General features: G+C 39.9%; 1 protein-coding gene across 2 annotated transcripts in view; it reads right to left on the bottom strand.

The window, feature by feature from the left end:
* Positions 1-1089: 1089 nt before the first annotated feature.
* The window catches only part of LOC311301868 (alpha-2,8-sialyltransferase 8E-like), a 36429-nt gene continuing 14546 nt past the window's right edge, over positions 1090-22972 (bottom strand). The window contains exons 4-7 of one of the 2 annotated variants that reach the window (XM_084427240.1): positions 12787-12931; positions 11734-11846; positions 11368-11451; positions 1090-1772 (exon numbers count right to left, since the gene is read on the bottom strand). In XM_084427240.1, coding sequence (XP_084283366.1) covers positions 1310-1772; positions 11368-11451; positions 11734-11846; positions 12787-12931 — 805 coding nt within the window. In that variant the 3' untranslated portion in view covers positions 1090-1309. The remainder of the gene's footprint in view (positions 1773-11367; positions 11452-11733; positions 11847-12786; positions 12932-22972) is intronic. The other variant, XM_084427239.1, reaches the window with a different exon arrangement.

The following is a 22972-nucleotide window of genomic DNA, read 5'->3' as shown; positions in this document are numbered from 1 at the left end:
TGGTGCTTTTGCGTCCTTTTTGAAGCTTGAAAATAGGGGTGTGCAATATGTATCAACTACAATACAATTGTAACAATGTGGAAGCTGACCTTATCGAGTATATCACTCACTTTGCAAAAAAACCAATCTAAAAACCAGCTCAACACTAACCTGTTCAGACACAATACACAGCAAACACTCCAGTGTTAAACACACTCTCCTGGGAGTTTATTTGGCTCCACACTCAAGAGTGTTAACCCTCATCCTGTCATATATGACCCCAATCGACTTTGCCGTAGTTAATAAACATGGTTCCCTTCATCTCAGTTGCATAAGATGTTGTCACCTTTTTCTACATTATCTATCTATACACACACACACACACACACACACACACACACAAAAAAAAAAAAAAAAAAAAAAAAAAAAAAAAAAATCACTACATCTAGAATAAATCTAAGCCCTGGTACTAGAGAAAATGCAATGTGGAACGAACACACACACACACACACACACACACACACACACACAAACAAACAGATGTGACAGCAATAGAGAGCATTTTTATTGAAATTGGCAAATAAAATCAATAATTCCAGCATGAATCTAAAAATGTTCACACATAAATGAAGGCCTGGTACTAGAACACAGAAGCAATGTGGAATGAACATGATAATCATTTTATACATTTGTATTATTTAAATAAATATGTAATTGCAATCAAGTCTTTTCTTTTAGTGGCAACTTAAGTGGCATTATTGCAAATTTATGTGGCATTATTACAATAACAAGACACTTCAAAAGACCTCAAACAACAGCAAAAAAGTTCTAAACTTTGACAAAAATACTGATTTAATGTATTTTAAAATGTTTAAATATATAGATTCATCACAGAAACTGTTATAAGAGCAGTAAGTCACATCCAGAAATTCTAACCAGCCGATGGCAGAATTATGCATCTAACACCTAGATCAATATCCAGAAACAACTCATATTTAAAATGTCATATTTCATTTTTTTTTTTATCATAAAAATGTAATATTTCATATGCATGCTAATGGTGTAGTTGAAGAATTTTGTAGTAAATAGGTACAAAAGTACTTTATTTTTATAACTTATTTTATTAAAAAATTAAAAAGCAGAATCATTACCAATGATTAGCATTCTTGTTTAAAATCAACCACAACAGGTCAAGTACACATCAAGCCAATAAAGTGCCCATGTACAGCTCATTTACCCCTTGTACATTTTATAGAAAGAATTAGTTTTTATAATTAAAAATAGCCATGAGAGACAAAGCACAGTTCAGTCTATATGCAAACTATGCAGATTATGAGCAGGGCTGCAGGTGCAGTGTTAGCGCCCCCTGGCTGTGGAGCTGCAGCAAGCGGAGAAATTCCTCAGGCATGGAGTGAATACCAATTTTGGGTCCTATGTTGTCAAAATAGTGATGTGGAACATTCTGCTTTTCCAGATTGATGTCAAACGGCCAGAATCCATAAACGTGCACATGATCACACAGCTCTAGTGCAACATTAATCAGCATAAAACCTGTGGAGAGGCGTCTCCCATTCAGGCCACGCCCTTTCCAAAAATGGTCCAATTTCTTGAGGTAGCTGGAGCTAAAGAAGACCACCCGCATCTCAGGGTTGGGAGGCCAGAGCGCTTTGAGAGTGCTGACTGACAATCGAGTGTTTAACGGGCTTGCAAAAGCAGGCATGATCAGAGATGCATTACCGTAGACACTCACACGCCGCTTTAATGGACCTGGTTGCTTTTGAGCATTTCTGTAGCTGCAGAGACACACACAAACCACCAACATATTAAGGCAAATACAACAACAATTTATTTCATCAAGAACTGTAAGTTATGAATAAAATCAACCAGATACAGGTTAAATCACAACATTACAAACTTTGATTTGAAGCAAAAAAAAAAAAAAAAAAAAAGTGCAAGATTGTGTACTTAAAGCTACACTGTGTAGGATTTACTCCCTTCTAGCGGTGAAATTGTTTATGACTACCAACTGAATATTACTTTCTAGCCCCTCCCATTCCGAGGGCGTTTTAACTCCTACGGTGGCCGTGGCAGTCGCGAGTAATCTCCCCCTCGCATTCGAGTGTAAAAACGCGAAAGGTGAAGCTTGAATTTCCAGGTATGTCCCTCTTTGGCTAATATAATTTCAAGATGGATGCGCAACATGGCTTCCGCCATTCGAGTGACTCGCTCGTATGTATTCTAAATGGCAGATTATACACTTACGAGAATACTTAATTAGTTGGTTGAAGTGATTACACATTAATGAGAACGTATAATTTTGAAAGAACAAAGTGTTTTTTTGCAAAAAATCAACTTAAAATATTACACAGTGTAGCTTTAATGGCTTTAATGAGAAAAATGCGAAACATGAAACATTGCGAATGGCAAATTAATTAAAAACGATAGAGAAATATAAAATAATTGATTTAAAAATGTTGATTATATATGTAAAATCAGTATATGTTGCTAAATATTCATATTATGCATACAAATATGTCATTTGAAATTCTGTGGAAATTCATTCGCAGTGCTTCATGGAAGTGGGCGGTCGTTCAGAGCTGTTTTGGTTGTGTTGACATTATGAATGATTTAATGTGCAGTCAGCTTCATTGATAATAATGGATCTTTGTGAGATTGCGATGAACAGATATCAGCTTTTTAGGAATTATTAAGGGAGCGCACTTTGCAGTATTTCTGTCATTCCAAACCATGCACGCAGTGGCCTATGCTTGCTTTCATGTTAAATTAACAGTGGTTTGTCAATGTTTATGCTTTAATAACAAATAATTTATCACCATCATTACAGATGTTTTATTTACCTTACTTGTGAGTATCACCAAGCCACAGCAGGCTACAGCATACATGACCTTAGCTACCTGTGGTTGGCCTGGCCGTGCGTCACTCAGAAAACAACAGGCCAATCAGAAGAAAGGCTCATGACTATTAAGTAGACAGGCCAAAATCGACCTGTTCTTGGCAGAGCTCCTGAGAAAGGAGCTGTAAAAATATATTGAGATGGTTTTTGGTACTTATACCACAAATATATATTCTTAAGGACATCAAAACCTAAAATAAATCTTCAGAAAGGTGTACAATATGGGACCTTTAAGCTAATTAAAATGACAAAAAGTTCAGTGAGTGATTTTCTTTTTCTTTTGTGCTTTGATCAACATTAAAGGTGCTCTAATTGATGTTGGGTGACGTCACTTCTCGTTGACGTTCGAAGTATTGTCAAACAAAACAGAGGCTTGCTCGACCCTCCTCATCCTGCAAATTAGCCCCGCCTCCACTCACTCACACCAGCTTGGACTGCCTGATCCACTCGGCCAATTTTACTGTAGTAAACACTGCACAATGGCAAGTGGAAATACTGGTTTAGTTCAGCCATATATGTTTGAACAAGAAATTGATTCAAAAGAAGTGGAAGAGCGAATTATATAGACTCGTCTACAAATTGATGTATCAGAATGGTAATGCGTTTTATGTACCGCTCTCTACAACGTCGGACACTTATTTGATCTGCTCCAAATGTAACCAGATTAAAGAATTACAAGAGAAACTAATCGACGTGTACATGAAACTCCCGCGAATGACTGAGCTAAACGCCGTTTTAAATGAGGCTTCAAAAATACAAGATACTTTTAATTCTACTGTATTAATTGGATCCGCTGGCATGGGTGTACAAAACTCGGCACTTCTCGCATCAACTCTCCCGGTTCAAGAGGGTACACCGGCAGAGGAACTCTGACCGACACTGATCTCCAACGCTACTGCCCCGGTTGTGAGAAGCTCAACTGATTCCTGCTCAACACCATGCTCAAGGGAATATAAATGGAAACGGGTGGTTGGCGGAGGAAAACGAGGAATATGTGGAACGCGGCCAACTCAGGAACTAAAGCTGGCAAATCGTTTTGAGGTGTTGATTCATGACTCATCCCCTGTTCATGACCAAACTCCTATTGCTCTACCTCCTACGTCTCCTCCACTTCCACTGCCATCACCTGTCTCTACTGTGGTGATCGGTGATTCTATCATCCGGGGACTTTCACTCCCTTCCCACGGAAGTAAAGCAGCAGTCCACTGTTTTCCCGGAGCTAAGGTACTGGACATAAACACAAAACTTTCTGACGTGCTTGGAAAACATGCAAATGCGAACACTATGATAGTGCACAATTTAGTCGTCTGCTTTCCTTGAACTCATGGTTAAAAACTACATGTGAAAATTTCAAGGTCATTTTTATAGACAATTTTGATTTGGTTTGAGGCCGTCCAGCGCTTTTTAGGTGGGATGGCCTGCATCCAAATCGCAGGGGCTCCAACATGCTTGCACATCATATCGAACAATATATTTTAACATGACTACCTATCAAATGCACGTCTGAAGATTTTATAAAACCTATATCAGTACGTCACATTAGTGCTAAGTGACACGAATCAAAAGAGCAGCCAGAAAAATGGAGCGCAACTGGAAGAAAACTAAATTAGAGGTATTTCGCATTTCATGGAAAGAGAGCTCGATTGCTTACAGAGAGGCTTTAAAAGCTGCTAGATCTGCTTATTTTTCAAACCTATTAGAAGAAAATAAACATAATCCTAGGTATTTATTTGAAACAGTGGCTAAACTAACGAAAAAGAAAGCTTCAAACACAGAAGGTTCCAAGCAGCACAGCAGTAATGACTTTATGAACTTCTTCACTTATAAGATTGATAATATCAGGGATAAAATTATAACTATGCAACCGTCTACTACAGTATCGCATCAGGCAGTGCATTGTAGTCTCCCTGAGGAAAAATTTGATTCATTCATTGCTATAGGAGAGGAAGAATTTACTAAACTCGTTAAATCATCTAAATCTACAACATGTATGTTAGACCCTATACCGACTAAGCTACTGAAAGAGATGCTTCCAGAGGTCATAGATCCTCTTCTTAATATCATTAATTCATCTTTGTCTCTAGGATACGTACCAAAAAACTTTAAGCTGGCTATGATTAAACCGCTTGTTAAAAAAATGCAACTTGATCCTTCAGAATTAGTCAATTATATCCTCACAACTATGTTCCTTTTTAGAAAGAAATGATATCTGCGAGGATTTTCAGTCTGGATTTAGACCATACCATAGTACTGAGACTGCTCTCGTTAGAGTAACAAATGATTTGCTCTTATCATCCGATCGTGGTTGTGTCTCTCTATTAGTGTTACTCGATCTTAGTGCTGCGTTTGACACCATTGACCACAACATTCTTTTAAATAGACTAGAAAATTATGTTGGCATTAGTGGAATTGCACTAGCATGGTTTAAATCATACTTATCTGACCGTTATCAGTTTGTAGCAGTAAATGAAGAGATGTCTTATCGATCACAAGTTCAGTATGGCGTACCACAGGGCTCAGTACTAGGACCGCTGCTGTTCACTCTGTACATGCTACCATTAGGAGATATCATTAGGAAACATGGAATTAGCTTCCACTGTTATGCCGACGATACTCAGCTCTATATTTCTTCAAAACCTAACGAAACTTACCAATTCACTAAATTAACAGAATGCATAGCTGATATAAAAAATTGGATGACTCGTAATTTCCTACTTCTAAATTCTGAAAAAACAGAGATTCTAATTATTGGACAAAAAACTTCCTCACGTAATAACCTAGAATACTGTCTAACACTTGATGGCTGCTCTGTCAAGTCTTCGTCGTCGGTTAGGAACCTGGGTGTGCTCTTTGATACCAATCTTTCATTTGAAAGTCACGTGTCTAGTATCTGTAAAACCGCATTTTTCCATCTTAAAAATATATCTAAATTACGTCATATGCTCTCATTGACAAATGCGGAACAATTAGTCCATGCGTTCATGACCTCAAGGCTAGATTATTGTAATGCTCTACTGGGTGGTTGCCCTGCACGCTTAATAAACAAACTACAGCTAGTTCAAAACGCAGCAGCTCGAGTTCTTACCAGAACCAGGAAGTATGACCATATTAGCCCGGTTCTGTCAAAACTGCACTGGCTCCCTATTAAACATCGCATCAATTTTAAAATATTGCTGATTACTTACAAAGCACTAAATGGTTTAGCTCCACAGTACTTGAGCGAGCTCTTAACGCATTATACTCCTTCACGTCTATTGCGATCTCAAAATTCCGGCCAGTTGAAAATACCTAGAATATCAAAATCAACTGCTGGCGGTAGATCCTTTTCCTATTTAGCACCAAAACTTTGGAACAGCCTTCCTACCATTGTCCGGGAAGCAGACACACTCTGTCAGTTCAAATCTAGATTAAAGACACATCTCTTTGACATAGCGTTCACATAATACATTATAGACTTCTATAATTCAATATTAGGCTGCATAGATTAGGTCAGCTGGAACCGGGAACACTTCCCATAAATCCTGATGTACTTGTTACATCATGAGAAGAATGGCATCTACGCTAATTTTAGTGTCTTTGTTTATCCCAAGGTTTTCCCGCAGCCTGCCGGATCCAGGCCGTTTCCAGATCTGATGAAGGACCTTCGCCTGGACCCGGTGTCAACGCAGTGCTGAAGTGCCAACTAGTCTCTCCCTATGGAGGATCCCTTTACCACTCTACAGATAACGCGTCGTCGGGAAAACTCAATTTGCGTATCTACCCCGAATTGATAAAATAAAATAAAATTCTGAATCAAAACTATAAGGAAACACCGGTAATTTGTTTAGGCTTGGTTTGCAGGGAATTCCAAACCTGCACACATATATTCAAACGCACAAAACTATAGAACCCGTTCTTAATGCGCATCTGAACGCCATCAGCGTTTCTCACAGGTTCGCGTTTAAAGTCTGTGTAGAGAGAATGGTGTCGTCTTGGCGGCCCTAATTTAAAAACAAATGATCGTTGCGACGGAAGCGAATCAATCAAAACTAACTTTAGCTGGAAAATAACTTTATTAAAGAACCGCTATAAAGCCAAAACAATCTTACGTTAAATTATACATTTATCTCTGTAAAGCTGCTTTGAGACAATCTACATTGTTAAAAGCGCTATATAAATGAAAATGACTTGACTTGACTTGCTAAGAAAAACACAGTGGGAATAAATATGAACAATTTACTGAAAATTCCAGTGAAATGTTCCTGCACATTATCACCTATGGAAACAAAACAAACAGAAATTAACATGGCTCTTTTTAATGTAAGGGCATTAACAAACAAATCATTTTGTATCAATGATTTCATTAGTGATTATAACTTGGACTGTCTTTTTCTCACTAAGACATGGCTTGGCACAGATGCACCGGCCACACTGATTGAGACCTGTCCACCCGACTTTACTTATTCATTTTCAACTAGAAAGGGAAAAAGAGGTGGAGGGACTGCAGCAATCTGCATAAAAACCCTAAAGGGAAGGGACATTGTCAGATATCAGAGCAAATGAATTCTTGGAACTGCTAGAATGAATGTCGTTTAAACAGCATGTAAACGTACCGACCCACAAACATGGTCACACATTGGATTTAGTCATAGCATATGGATTAAACATCAATTTAACTTCTGTTGTTGATCTGGCATTATCTGATCACTTTTGTGTTTTCTTTAATAGTATTGATCCTTCTGTGCCTTACACAACTGAACGTATTGCTAAAAAACGTTTTATTACCTCTGAAGTAGCAGAAAATTTCACAATGCATTATAAGACTTACGAAAAGAATATTTTACCATCGTCCTGTGATGTCTTAGTTGATGAGTTTAATAATAAATTGAGAACAGCTTGATGCAGTTGCTCCACTTAAAAAAAAATAAAAAAAAAAAAAATATATATATATATATATATATATATATATATATATATATATATATATATTCCTTGGAAGACAAATCTAACCATGAAACTTAGAAGAAACTGTAGAAGTGCTGAACGAAGATGGCGAAAAACTAAATTAGAAATACACCTTACTATACTCACTGAAAATCTTAAAAACTATTACAAAGTAGTTCAAAAAACACGGCAAGCTTATTTTTCAAACCTTATAAATGAAAATATGAATAACCCACAATTCACTAATAAATCACAAAATGTATTGCAGTTCTGCGTTACCAAGTTCCAAATGCGAAGAGTTTGCTGGCTACTTCAGAGATAAAGTTATAAATATTAGATCTGTAATCTACTCAAAAAACAAAAACAAGATTACTATGCTCCCTCATTTGCCTAGCGCACAGAATACTCTCCAAATGGAAAGGTTTACTTTGGTTGATGTTGAGACCCTAAGAAAGGTAGTAACAGAACTAAAACCATCCACTTGTTCACTTGATCCAATTCCTACCTCTCTTTTTAAATTGATCTTTAATTTAATATCTAATATCTAATGATATCCTTGAGATAGTAAATCACTCCCTACAGCTTGGCATTTTTCCGTGTGATCTTAAATTGGCCCTAGTAAAACCTGTGCATAAAAAAAAGGGAATTCAGATATTTTAACTCCTAGTAATTATAGACCCATTTCAAATCTCGCATTTTTAAGTAAAATATTAGAGAAAATAGTTTTTAATCAGTTGAATACATTTTTAAATACACATTCAATTAGAGATGTTTCAGTCGGGTTTTAGAAAACATCATAGCACAGAGACCGCCCTTATTAAAGTAGTAAATGACATAAGAATAAACTTAGATTAAATTGGCCTTCAGTTCTGGTGCTGCTTGACTTGAGCGCTGCATTTGATACAGTGGATCACCAGATTATCTTAAATAGATTAAGCGAGTCTGTTGGCCTATCTGAAACCGCTTTAAATTGGTTTTCATCATATCTTAGCGGAAGAACATTTGTAGTATCTATTAATAATACCTTCTGTCAGGGTTCTGCCCTGGCAGCTTTGTCTGTGTCTTTGTTTCGTGTCTCTGTTTGTGTTGTACTTCAACATATGGCTCTCTCTTTGTTTGTGTTGGCCATGTGCTCCTCTGTTCCTGCCTCCTTGTTTCCCTGTACCACGCCCTCTTGTCTAGTTGAGTCCTCGTTTGTCTGAGTGTTCTCACCTGTTCCTCATGTTCTCTGCTCCCTTGTTTGAGTCCTCGTTTACCTGATTGTGTTCACCTGTTCCTCGTTCTTAGCTCCCTTTATATGTGTGCTCTTTCCCTCATGTGTTGCCAGTTTGTTAGATGTTGTGCTACTGTGTACTTCTGTGTTACATAATTTGTTTCTTGTTACTAAGTTCCAGTCCTGTCCTGCTAGCAGCAAGCCTGGTGAGATCCCTGAGATCCCTGAGATCCCTGAGATCCCTGAGATCCCTGAGATCCCTGAGATCCCTGAGATCCCTGAGATCCCTGAGATCCCTGAGATCCCTGAGATCCCTGAGATCCCTGAGATCCCTGCCTGGAGTACTTGAAGTTCCTGTCTGGCTATCGCTGGTATTCTCAGGTCTCATTCTGCTCTGCCATTACTACTCTCCAGCCTACAGTCCTTTTGTGCTAGTTACAACTGCTGCTCGGCTAGTTACTACGGCTGTCATTGTGTCTCATCCCTGCCTATGGTCTGGACTGTTCACCTCTCCCACCACATCTTGTCATCTGTCTACTGTTTGTCAATAAACCGGTTAACACTCATTCTGCATTTGAGTCCTCCTTCATAGACCCGTGACACCTTCTCTGAACATTATGAGGTAATGTGTGGAGTTCCTCAGGGATACATTTTAGGACCACTACTTTTTAATCTATAAATGTTACCTCTCGGTCATAATCATCAGGAGATATGGTGTCTCTTTTCACAGTTATGCTGAATATACACAGTTATATGTAGCCGTATCTCCTGATGACACTGGGCAAATTGATTCACTTGCAAATTGCATCCAAGACATAAATGACTGGATGTCGCAAAATTTCTTACAACTCAAGAATAATAATTTTGATAATTGGATCAAAAGCACAGAGAAAAATTTTCCCCTAAACTAAATATCCTGGGATTGAACCCAAGCAAAGTGGCAAAAAATGTAGGTGTCTTTGACTCTGATTTTAATTTTAAAGCGCATGTATGTAATATTACTAAAATAGCATTTTATCATCTAAAGAACATTGCTAAGATAAGACCATTTCTCTCTCTGAGCAATACAGAAAAATTAATACATATATTTATAACTAGCAGGCTTGACTATTGTAATGCCCTCCTTTCTAGCCTACCAAAGACTACAATTAATCAACTACAATAATACAAAACTCTGCTGCTCGAGTATTGACAAAGACCAAGAAGAGAGAACACATTACACCTATACTAATATCATTACATTGGTTACCTATTAGTTTTCGTGTTGATTTTAAGAATCTTTTATTAGTTTATAAGGCACTGCATGGACTTGCTCCAGACTATCTTTTAAAAATGCTTACAGTATATGAACCTGTAAGGACTCTCAGATCATCAGATTATTTTCTTTTAATAGTACCACACAGTATAAAAGATTTGGTGATGCTGCTTTTAGCAGCTACGCTCCTCGCCTCTGGAATAACCTTCCAGAAGAAGTAAGACGTGCTGAAAATATAAATAGTTTTAAGTCTAAATTTAAAAACATATCTCTTTAGTCTGGCCTTCCTATAATATTTTACAATGTTTTTAATTTAATGTTTTTCTTCATTTTAATAAATGCTCAATTTTATTTTTTATTCTTGTATTTTACTTGTATTTTTCTCTCTTTTTTATTTATTTATGTGCCTGTAAAGCCATTTGAACTGCATTGATTTGTTTGGAAAAGTGCTATATAAATAAAATGTGCTTGCTAGAACGACAGTGGAGAAAGTATGAGTGAGTGGAGGCGGGGCTCATTTGCATATTTATGAATCCGCGCATACTAAATAAAAAGCAAGGGTGTAGAGTTACATTCAAGCTATTTAAAGGCATGAATAATTGTTTTTTTTTGCACAGATTTTTTTTTTTAAATATGCCATTTTGGTGATCAAAGAGGAAGTTTAAGGGATAAAATGACTGACTACAGGAGGACTTTAAGGCATATTAAAACACCACATTGACATATACATTTGATTTTCACCACAGTGTGAGATTTTAACCTGCGCTAGCATACAGATCTGACAAAACCATTCGCTTCAGTAATGATCCGTCCGCGTGCCATAAGGTTGCTGACCCTAGGCATTTACCATTGATAACAGCCTCATAGCTCACAGCAGGCCTGTCTGTACAGTTCTGAGTTATCGTTGAAAATCATGACAGAATTTTAACTATTTTAACCACTAGTGAACTATATCTTTAACATTTAACCTTCGTAAGCAGCTCACTAAGTTTTAGATTCACTATCAAGAACATAATATAAAAAAAATAATTTTAAACAAAAAATGTTTAAATTGTGTATATTCTTTTGTAAATGGTTTCTCACCCTCTCCGGATCTGACTGGGATTGACTGTGAGTAAATCAGTCTTTAGCCCAACATCACTGTCATTAACGGGTGCCATATTAAACCTGCAACAAATGGAAAAGTTAATTGGTTAAGATTGATCAAATACCAGAGAGTACTGCACAAAACAACAAAGCCTTTCAACAAAAGACTAATGCCTGAAAGAGACGAGTACTTCATCATTGCTACACCCTGCTTTACCAAACATTCCACTAAAATGTGGGGGTTGTTGAATTGACCTTTGCAGTCATTCAGAAACCAAGCTGGGCTAACATACTCAAAAATGTAGTCAAGTTAGTTACTACTTTTATACACTTTCTGTGTAGAGTGCAACAGATGGGTTGTACCTGATGACATAGTCAGCGCTGTCAATCTCTCTTCCACAATTGCTGTTCTTCAGAATCCCTCCACTGCCCACCACAGCACATCGACCCAGACGACGCTCACTCCAGGGAAAGGCCTTCAGACCAAATCAATGAGTCCATTAAACACATTGGGCCCTATTTTAATGATCTAAGCACATGGTCTAAAGCGCACGGCGCAAGTGTACTTAGGGTGTGTCCGAATCCACTTTTTTGGTTGGTGGCCTAAAAGGGTTGTCCCTATTCTCTTAATGAGTAATGGGTGTGCTTTTGGCGTAACGTGCAATAAACCAATCAGAGTCTCATCTCCCATTCCCTTTAAAAGCCAGTTGCAATCCGCGTCATGGCAGATTCGCAATTTACATGGCGGGATTTGTAAGCGGAAAGACTGAACGCTTCATCAGAGAGGACACGGATCTGCTCGTGTGCGAGGTTAAAGCGCAAGCAGAAGATCTACGGGACAAGCCGGATTCCATCATATCTTTATGTACACAATAATATTATTTTACATTGTAATCCTTTTATTTTAAATATTTGGCTAGTTTGTGTGCTGCTGCACGTCCCTGTGTGTGTAATAAGCAGAGTGTGTAATAAGCAGAGTGTACTCGTGTTGTGGACCCGCCTATAGGCGCACATTACATTTATTAACAAAAAAATATTGCGCCATTGACTTTAGACCAGGTTTCAGTTGGTCAATGGCACAGTCTATTTCAGTGTCCTCAAAATAGCAATGCGCCATCAATGCGCCTAAACACATCTCGTTTTCAGACCAGCCGTCCAGGGGCAAACAAATGGGCGCAAATGCATTTGCTATTTAAACAATGTGGCACAGGACGTGAAAATGAAAATCGCGTCGGGCTGAAACTAGCAAAAAACACTTCTGTCGCGCCTGGCGCCGCATTGCGCTAGGTGTATGATAGGGCCCATTATATAAATTTTATATCACTGTGGCCTGTATAAATATAAATATACTACTACGTTTAAAAGAGTTCATATTTTAGGAAGCAGGTGATTATTTTGGCTGTATGTGACACATACCTCAGGTAGCATGTTGTGAAGTGCTGCATTCATTGTGTAGTTGGGATATACGTCAGACTCATAGGGAATTATTTGATGCACAGCTGTGTTTTGCTTCGTCAGGTATAAATGGCCTGAGGCATTACAACAAAAACGCAACAATACTCTTTATGTAGAGAGGAAGAGAGAGCAAGAGAGAAACATTTAATTAAATACATATAATGCTTAAAATGTATAATTTAAAATAGAAAATGTTGCCCTACAATTGTCAGATTATGTTTAGTGTTGTTTTCATGGACTTTCAGGTTGTTGTCATTTGTCACATGTCTTTGTTCAGATTCCCACCTCTCATCTATCTCCTTGGTTACAGTCATTATTAGTTCATCCGTGTCAGCTGTGTTCTATTAATTATCCTCGTTTGTGTTTGCTTTATAAGTTCATCCCTCACATTCATTCTCTGTCCGGTCTACGTTTCAAGTTATGTGTGTGTACCCGGCTGCCTGTTTAGACTCATACCTGTTGGGATTATTCTATTAAACCATGTGTTGGAACTTTATTCATCCTTGTCTTCATCTGCCTGTCTACACGCACGTGTTACAACAATGTACTGGCATATTGTCTATCACTCTTTTCCATACACTACAAACTAGTGAGCTTCCTGCAGCATTTTAAAAGAATAGTTTATCCTAATGTGGCCATACGTGACTACGCCACTCCCACTTATCTGAAAGGTGTGGGAGAACCTATTTACCCGCCAGACTAAAGACTTTCCCCGCGCTAGTGTCAATCAAAATGAAACAAGCTGGAGGCTGATGTGCAAAAGCGATACAAAAATAGTTTATTGACAATCACATTAAAATTGTATTTCCCTCTTTTTGTTTCTTCTTTATTACCAGTACTACTAGGTCAAAGACTACGACTATCGGTTACCATGGGTCCACCACATATAGCAAACTATAGGGAATAGATGGGCAGCACGCAAATCCGGGTGCAAAACGGGGAACCACTTTTTTTTTAATAAACAATTTATTCTATAGGCCTACTATGCTACACTTCCACAGTAAACGTGACAGAACGGCATTAACTTGTGTGTCTCCCACGACAAACCACAGCATTCCCAATAAGAATCACAGCAGCAAAGTGGTCACCTTATCACATCCAAGGAGTGCCCGCTGTCCACCTCAAATCCCGAGTCAAAGCATAGGCTGGGATTTACACATACAAATAAATTAATAATGCACATGAAGAACAACCCAGAGTAGGTAGCCTACTGTTGTGGTGGATTACCCCACCATATTGCACAATGCCCAATCCCAAAAGAAAAAAAAACCTTTACAACTGCCCTCTTAAAAAGAGGAAGTGCACTTCTGTCCCAGCACTAATAATTCATAGACACGGCATGATACAAAAGCTAAAACACATAATTCACAGTATGGGAAAACAGTGGCTGCGACGTCCTACAAAATCCACAATCCTACAAGAGAAATTAAAACATCTTTATTCAGTCAGGCAGTCCTAACTCATTCACTCCTATTATACAATATTATACTAGCAATCACACATAAGACTAACACTTAACACATACAAGTAATAGACTAAACACTCACAATCAACGGGCCTCGAGGCCAAAGGGCTTCTAATGTGCGCGGCTCCGTCACTGAAGCCAGACCCAGAGAAATCACGGGCTACACACAATAAACGCGCATAAATCATTGCCAAACTAAAATATGGCTACAGCTTAGTAAATCAACAGGTACCTACTTTTACGAGGAGATCCGCCCAAGCACACACTGCCAGTTCAGCATTTGCGATGCAGCTCCCAAAGCTTATCTGTTAAAGGGCAATAAACATAAGTTTCCCAATCACGCTGACCAGGGCTACCGTTTCAAACACTTAAGTTATCCTACGCACCTTGGTGGGGAGACAGTATCTATGAAAACAGTTAGTAATGCTTCTGTTCAGTCGCCAGTTACGTTCTACAAAATAGCTGAAGTTCAAATCACCTAATCCCATTTTACGAGGCTCACATCACATCAAAGCACTTTGCAGGGATACCATACCAGTGATAAAGCCGACGTTGTGTTTATATGTTGCCGCTGATTCGGGCCACTCTCCACAATCACTGCACACCAGTGCACAAATCCCGCATGTACTCGCTGAAAATCTATGAAAACCAAATTTCAAGTAAACACCATATACTGTGATAAAATAAACAACTAGCAACGTCTACCAGCAACACCAAACAATTCGAGCTTACCGCGTTTCCACTCCTGTCCACTCCCCCTGCCTGACAGCTGAATCCAATGCGCTATTCTACCCCAACGGACGTCATCATTTATGCTGCGTGACTCTGGGTAATGAAGTCCCACTGGCTACATCCACCCTGCCTCTCAAAGGTCACCGTCCCGGTGACATGCAACTTCCACACAAGGAAATACTTAACAACGTGCCAGTCGCTGGTCTAGACTGTGCTTATAGTGAATGTCCTGCCGTTTCTGCTACGCCCACTGAGAGTTGTACTACGGGTCGTGGCAGATTGAAGAGATTAGAATGGTGGCCCGCCGTGGTACGAGAGGACCGTCGAACAACGTCCACACTACTACGGAGCTCTTCCTGCTGTACAGGTTGAGGAGAGCGGTGTAAGGGGCTACGGTCAGGGGTCGCTGGCCCTTGAATCACAACTTGAGGTAGTCCCTCCTGTCTTCGAAATACACAGAACTGTTCTTCCTCAGAGCTCACATCCTGATCTTGTATGACAAACTCCTGAGAAGCACTCCTACCCTTTCCCTGCGATGGCGGTATCGGGCTATGCTGAGCAGATGGATTCACGGTCGTTGGAAGGGGTCTTAACCCTCTGGGGTCTAAGGTGTTTTTGGGGTCCTTGAGATGTTCTGACATGCCCTGACATTTGTGCTTTTTTCAGTTGCTTATAAACATATTAATGGCAAAAAAAAAATACACACTATTTAGCACAAACAGGGCTACCATAATATGTGAGCAACAAGAATGTACATGTCTGCATTTTTGAGAGAATAATGTTTATGCGTGGTTATTGAAAAAACTAAAAACTAAAGTTTCTGAAATAAGGCCATAAAACACATACTAAATATGTGCCAATAAGACTTTTGTCTAATAGATGTCATTGCCTAGTGTTTTTTCTTCAAAATGATGTGAAAATCACCCTGCCTAATCATTCACATAACACAATACATTGATTTGAATTTTGCAAAGCACTTTCTGTTTGGAAAGGCAATATGCGGAGTGGGCGTCACAGATCATGCATATTTAGTGGCTCACACCTTAGGAGACAATGGGGCCTGCATACTTAATTAGCCATTCATTCAGGTGAGTCACTGAGCCACAAGAATGCAAGAGCAACAGTTGGAAGCATCTCAATTCTTTTTTATTTTTCCACATATTGTGCTTGCAATTTGGCCTATAATATCCAAGGAAAAAATGTCTAGTAATTGTGCAGTTAATTCTCATACTGTATTTTCAGTTTTGGAATATTTATCCTCTCCCCAAATTTGTCACTAATAAAACACAATAAAAATTATTTAAAGAAAAGGCTTATATTTACCTTTTAATAGTTTGTTTACATCTACCTTGTAAATATATTTTATTAAAAAGGTTACAATTACAACAACAATTAAAGTGTAATCTTTCTTTGTAAAAACTAAAGTATACATTTTATCATACATATTTCAAAGTTAAGGATTTGATTGATTATTTGATTACTTTATTTTTGACAAAACATACTATATTTAACATGAGCAAATATTGGCAAACAAAAGCTTATTTGAGTTGGCAGATATTTTACAGTAAAAATGTATAATCTATCCAAAACTAATCAACGAAATGTTGTCTTTCATATGTCTGTAACATAGGTCTTTCATTTTTATTATAAGAAATATAAATGTTAATTTGCAGTTTAATACGTTGCTTATACAAATACATTTTATTTCAACATATTTCAGTCGATTTATACTCAGTATAGCAATACAGTTTGCTAAAACCGAAACATTCATTCACAAACAGAAACGCCTGACTGTAACGTTGTTTTTACGAAATATTAGGGCATATAAATGTTAATTTTCAGTTTAATACGTTGCTTATACAAATAGCCTACATTTTATTTCAACATATTTCTGTTGATTTTTACTCAGCTCAGTATAGCAATACAGTTTGCGAAAACATCATCATTCATTCACACAGAGACGCAATTTAAATTTAAACTGTCTTTTTGCGAGCTGTGATAAACAGCGTGCATCTCTGCGGCTGCCGTTCATTCATTCACAGAAACGCGATTAACTTGAGAAGGAAAAAAAACGTACTACATATTCGGATCCTCTCTCCTGCAATAGCCTACCCGCACTGTCTCTGAGGTAGATTTTCCATTATTATTATTCCTCACAGCGCTGCCAGATGGTGTAAACACGTAGGTTACAATGATATGATTAAACTTGTGTTTTCTCGAGCTGATATGGGGGCGTTCACAGGTCTGCGTGGATTGCCTCAGTAATTTGCGTTTGAATAGCGCGCGCTCTCCGTGGGCGGAGTCACATTACCTTTGAATGAGCTCTAATTAGCTCGACTGGAATCGCTCTCTTTTAATACAGATTTCACAAGATGAGAATATTTGTTTTTTATATAAATTACCTCATTTTAAAGAAGAGAATTCAAGCTTCATGCCTGTGTGACTGTATGCCTGTTTGACTCAGTATTCGCTGAGTTATTGTTCATTTTCGGACGCGTTTCAGAATGGTCTTCACTGACAGAGAGAAGGCAGAACTCGCATCACGTTTATTTTTCTTTATTTGGCAAAAAGCACAACAGTTTGTTTTTATTGTGAGTATACACAAAAATAATACACATTTAACAGAATCGATTGATGTATGAAACTTGCTTGTAATATCAAAGTCAACAGAGCAAAATTAATTTCTTTTGAACTGAACTGAAAAAAATCCAGCAAAACGCGTGGGCGCGTTTGTCGACCTCAGAGGGTTAACTCGCTTCGGTGAATGTTCTTCTCTGGGCCTAATTGTCCTTTTGGTCTAATTCTATACAGGGTCCCTACTTCATCCAGACACTTGATTACTTCATACGGGACAGAGTCCCAGATATCTTGGATTTTGTGCCTACCATGAGGATGGTTCCTTCTGTACACTAAAGTACCCGGAACCAGAATAGGAATGGATGTGGTATGCCGACCCCGATAGGCTGCCCCGATCCAACTGCGCTCTGGCATCCTTATAGACTGACGCCAGCCAAATTTGGTGTTCTTTAACCCAGTCGCCGACTTCACCCTCAACCAGCTCCTCCTCCTCCACCCCGAGGAGAGAGTCTATCGGTAAGTGGGGCTTACGACCGAACATCAACTCATAAGGGGAATGCCCAGTGGACTGGTGAACGGTGGTATTGTACGCAAACAGTACATGGGGCAAGTGTACAGGCCACCGCCTTTTCTTATCCGGGGGCAGGGTACGCAAAAGATCATGCAGGGTTCTGTTAAATCTTTCGCACTGCCCATTTCCCGCCGGATGATATGGGCTTGTGCGTGATTTTTCAACAGGTACAACTGACAAAGGCGCTTGAGGAGTTCCCCTTCAAAATGTCTACCCTGATCGGTATGGATGCGCCTAGGAACACCGTAGGTGTAGAACCACCTCTCTGTAAGCACTTTTACAACAGTACTTGCTTTCTGGTCTGCCGTGGGATAAGCCTGCATAAATTTAGAAAAAACATCAGTGACCACTAGTACATTTTCGCAACCATCAGTCGCCCGCTCTAATGTGGTGAAGTCTAAGGCTAGGATCTCCAATGGCGCAGATGCCATTAGGTTTCCCATGAACGTCCTTACCTTCGGCTGTAGTGCTTTAGCAGCAACACATCGATCGCAGTTTTTACACCACTGCTCAATTTCTCTATGCATAAAGGGCCAGTACCCACGTTGCCTAACTAGGATGGTGGTACGCTCCACCCCCTGGTGCCCATGATTGTTATGAAGGCTCATCAACACCTCTGCCTGTAGGGCCTGCGGCATCAGCAATTGCAGGACTGGCTCGTCACCACCAGGCACATGAGTGGAGCGATACAAAACGCCTTCCTTCTCAAGGATCCTAGTCCACTGTCGAACTAGCTCTAGGACAGTGGGTGGTTCTTGTACCCGCTCCACCCCAGTGGGAGGTACACCTCTCTGCCAATAGCGCCTAAAAGCATTGATCACTGGGTCTAACGCTTGTAATTTACGCAAGTCAGCCTTGTCCCGACCTGGGACGGCATCAATGGCAGAGGAGAAGGTCAACCTCGTCTCTCCTAAAGCTCCTATCCCACTTTGCACCTTGTTCGGGATAGCAATGCCTGGTACTACGTCCTCAATGGAACTGGGAGAGGGAACATCCGGCAACCGTGAAAGGGCATCTGCATTTTTGTTGGTAGGACCTGGTCTATAATTGATCTTAAAATTGAATAGAGCCAGTTGTGAGGCCCAACGCTGCTCTACTGCCCCAAGCTTAACCGTCTGGAGGTAACAGAGAGGGTTGTTATCCGTAAATACTGTGAACTGGGCACCTAAAAGGTATTCACGGAATTTTTCGGTGACAGCCCACTTCAATGCCAGTAGTTCCAACTTCATTGCGCTGTAATTGGACATATTTCTCTCTGAGAGTCGCAACCCCCGGCTAGCATAAGCAACTGGACGACGCTGCCCCCCCTGGTCCTGGGACAGCACTGCCCCCAACCCCAGGTTACTGGCATCGATTTCAAGCACAAAAGGTTTTGAAAAATCAGCGTATCCCAGAACGGGAGCACTGATCAACTTATCCTTTAAGATCTGAAAGGCCTGTTCACAGCTCCAGTCCCAGTGGTTCTGAAGGTAACCATTGGGTTGAGGGTGTGGTTTCTTCCGACCAGGCTGCAACTTGGCCACCAATTTGTGCAAAGGTGCTGCATACTTAGCGAATCCCTCAACAAAGCGGCGATAGTATGACGCAAAGCCCAAAAATGATCTCAGCTGCACGACAGTGGTTGGTGTTTTCCACTCTTTTACTACACTGATTTTATCCGGATCAGCAGCAACGCCAGCTGCAGAAATAACATGACCTAAATACTTGACCTCAATACTTTCAACCCATGCTGTTTTAGCCGCCCCAGGACTAATTCCAGCCGCTGAAGGTGTTCATGAAAAGACGTCGAAAAAACAAACACATCGTCCAAATAAAGAAGGAGGGAGTGCAAGCTTTGGTCACCGAAAATACGTTCCATTAATCGCTGGAACGTTCCCGGTGCATTGCACAACCCAAAAGGCATGCGGCTAAACTCAAAAAGCCCAAATGGGGTGCAAAACGCTGTCTTAGCTATATCACACTCAGCTACCGGGACCTGGTTATAGCCAGGGCTTAAAAACGAAAAAAAAAATCAATCGGTTCACTCCGAGCAGAATCGATATTTTAACGTTTCCGTTTTTGCGTTCCTCGTTAAACATTACCGTTCCGAAACCGGTTTGATTAGATAAAATACCGGTTAATAACGTTATTTTAATTTAGCCTATACTTTAAACAAATATGTATAAATAAGACTAATTTTCACTCAAAAATAAGATAACACATGATAATTAAACTTGAACATTTATTTCATAACATTGTTAAAACCACAACAGAAATACCTGTATTAATTACAAAGCATAAACAGCTGGAAAAATATTGACCTGTTTTACTGGACCGTTAGACAATCGAAATTGGCACTCTTATGGCTAATTCTTTTCTGAAGAGTGATACAATTATTTGTACCTATTATTATTATTTTTATTTTTATTTTTTTTGCAACACGAATTGTTTTAGAAATTACATGATATAAAAATTATATAAACTGGACAATCATTGCTCTTTTAATGCACCGTCAACTGCTAATTTCAAAGCAAACACTGCGCAACACTGCATCACATAAACAATTTCATTCTGCGAAGCACGATCACTTAATGCAATAACATTGTAAAACTACAACAAATTTTCTACTATTTTTAATACAAAGCATTAAAAGTCTATAAAGAAAACATTTACCTGTCCTGTTTTTGGCTACCTGAAAGACTATAGAAAAAAATGTGCGATAGTTGCTAGCACTTATACGAAATCCATAAACTTTTTGAGCTTAAAGTCCGTACTGCTTGTTTAAACGTACGAAAAGAATGTCCTCCAATACCTGTGCATTCATTGAAGACCTCAGTGGGGAAAGAATGTACTTGAGGCATGAAAATGCGCGCTCTACGCTGACTTGCGTTACCGGTAGTGCAATTGCAAGTTTGTACAAATCGTCAACGTCACAATTCTGAACTACTAAATTTATGATTGGTCAATGGCAAATTAAAATATTAAAGAGAACGATAAAATAACGTTATTAACCGGTTTATAGTCATTTTAAATAAACGTTTCTGTTCAGAACGATTAAAATTGATTTTGTTTTCGGTTTCGTTTTTGTTCCTGTTAAAATTTCGTTCGTTTCCGGTTTTCGTTTTCGTTCCTTGAACCGGTTCAGAGCCCTGGTTATAGCCGCTATAGAGATCTAATGTGGAAAATAATTTAGCTCCGGAAAGAGCATCTAGCGACTCTTCGATTCGTGGCAATGGGTATGCGTCCCTTCTTGTTTTCGCGTTCAACTGGCGGTAATCCACGCAGAGCCGTATGGTACCATCCTTTTTTTGAACCACCACTATAGGTGAAGAATATGGGCTACAGCTTGGTCGCACCACCCCCTGCTCCAACAGTCCCTGAATATGTGTCTTCACTAAGTCATACTGTGATGGAGGGAGACGACGATAACGTTGTCGTATTGGCACCTCATCCAGGACTGGGATCTCATGCTCAATAAGATTGGTGCACCCTATGTCTCCTTCACCCTGACTGAAAACAACGTGGTATTTCTCCAACAACAACCTAACCTCCTGCTCTTGGGTGGTGGTCAAATTAGGCCAGGCAGCCTCAGCCAATCCTGGTATGGCCTGGGGCGTTGCGTCAATAGTTTGAATGTATGCTATCTGGCCTGACTCATACTCTTGTGTCTCAAAATTCACTGGGCAACTACTTGGTTGAACTTCTGCCAAGTGTAGACCCCCTAACACGGTCTTAGGTTTCAGCCAAATATCCTGTTCCCCCACAATTACTACTGGGACACAAACATTGCCATTCCCCAATGGAAGTAAAACCCTAGGAACAAGTAAGCCTGGGGGCAACTGATGACCTTCGGGCCCCACAGGCTCCAGTAGTGCCGAGGGAACCATCGGAACGAGTCCCTGACGACACACTGCTGTGACTAATTTAAGTGACCCAGCCGGAACACAGACTGAAGAGTCTGAGGACACCGTAACCTTACCCAGAACTCCAGAACCCGCCACGCGATCAAGAGTCTGGCAGTCCGACAACACTTGGTGCCATACCTCACCAGCAGTTTGAACAGAGGGGGAGTGGAATAACGCAGTGCCGTGCTGTCTAAACAGTTCTTCATAACAACTGCTAAGGACATTCATACCTAAAAGGCCTGGCACCAATTCTTTTCGCTGTCTAGCCCCTATATCAAGGGGATCTTTTACCACCAAAATACCCCTACGGGGCAACACTTTACCAAGAACCTCCACATCCATTTCCACATAGCCCCTATATGGAATATCAAGGCCATTAGCAGCCTTCAGCTGCAACCAACTACAAGCTTGCAACTGATCCTGAACTAAGAACTGGAAATATTTCTTAAAAAATGTTTCCGAGATGGTCGTCACCATGGACCCAGTGTCTAGGACAGATGGCACCAATACACCCCCCATATATATATCAACTATCGGACATTGGCCAATCAGAATGGGACGCGACACTGACGTTAAAGTGAAATTCTGATGTGAGCCTAACTGGCCCCCTCCCGGTACCTGGCTCCCAGCACCGGAGGGCGCTAGTTTCCCGGTAGTGTTGTAAGTGTGGTAGCCCCTACTTCAGCGCGGCTTTGGTCAGCAGAACCTCTCCTACCCTGTGATCGTAATGGCCCACCCACCTCATTCTGACAAAACCTAGCAATATGGCCGGGGCGATCACACCGCATACAAATGGGTTTCCCATCTGAATCAAAGCGGTAGCGCTTAGTGCGGTAATTACTCCCTCCCTCCAGGGGCAGCTGGTGTATACGATGTCCCCAAATGCTTCAATATCGCGTCCAATTGTGCCTGTTGCCT

Source organism: Rutilus rutilus, assembly GCF_951802725.1.
Source record: "Rutilus rutilus genome assembly, chromosome: 13".
NCBI classification, from domain to species: Eukaryota; Metazoa; Chordata; class Actinopteri; order Cypriniformes; family Leuciscidae; genus Rutilus; species Rutilus rutilus.
The sequence above is the reverse complement of the archived record's forward strand: the minus strand, read 5'-3'. Positions and strand labels throughout refer to the sequence as shown.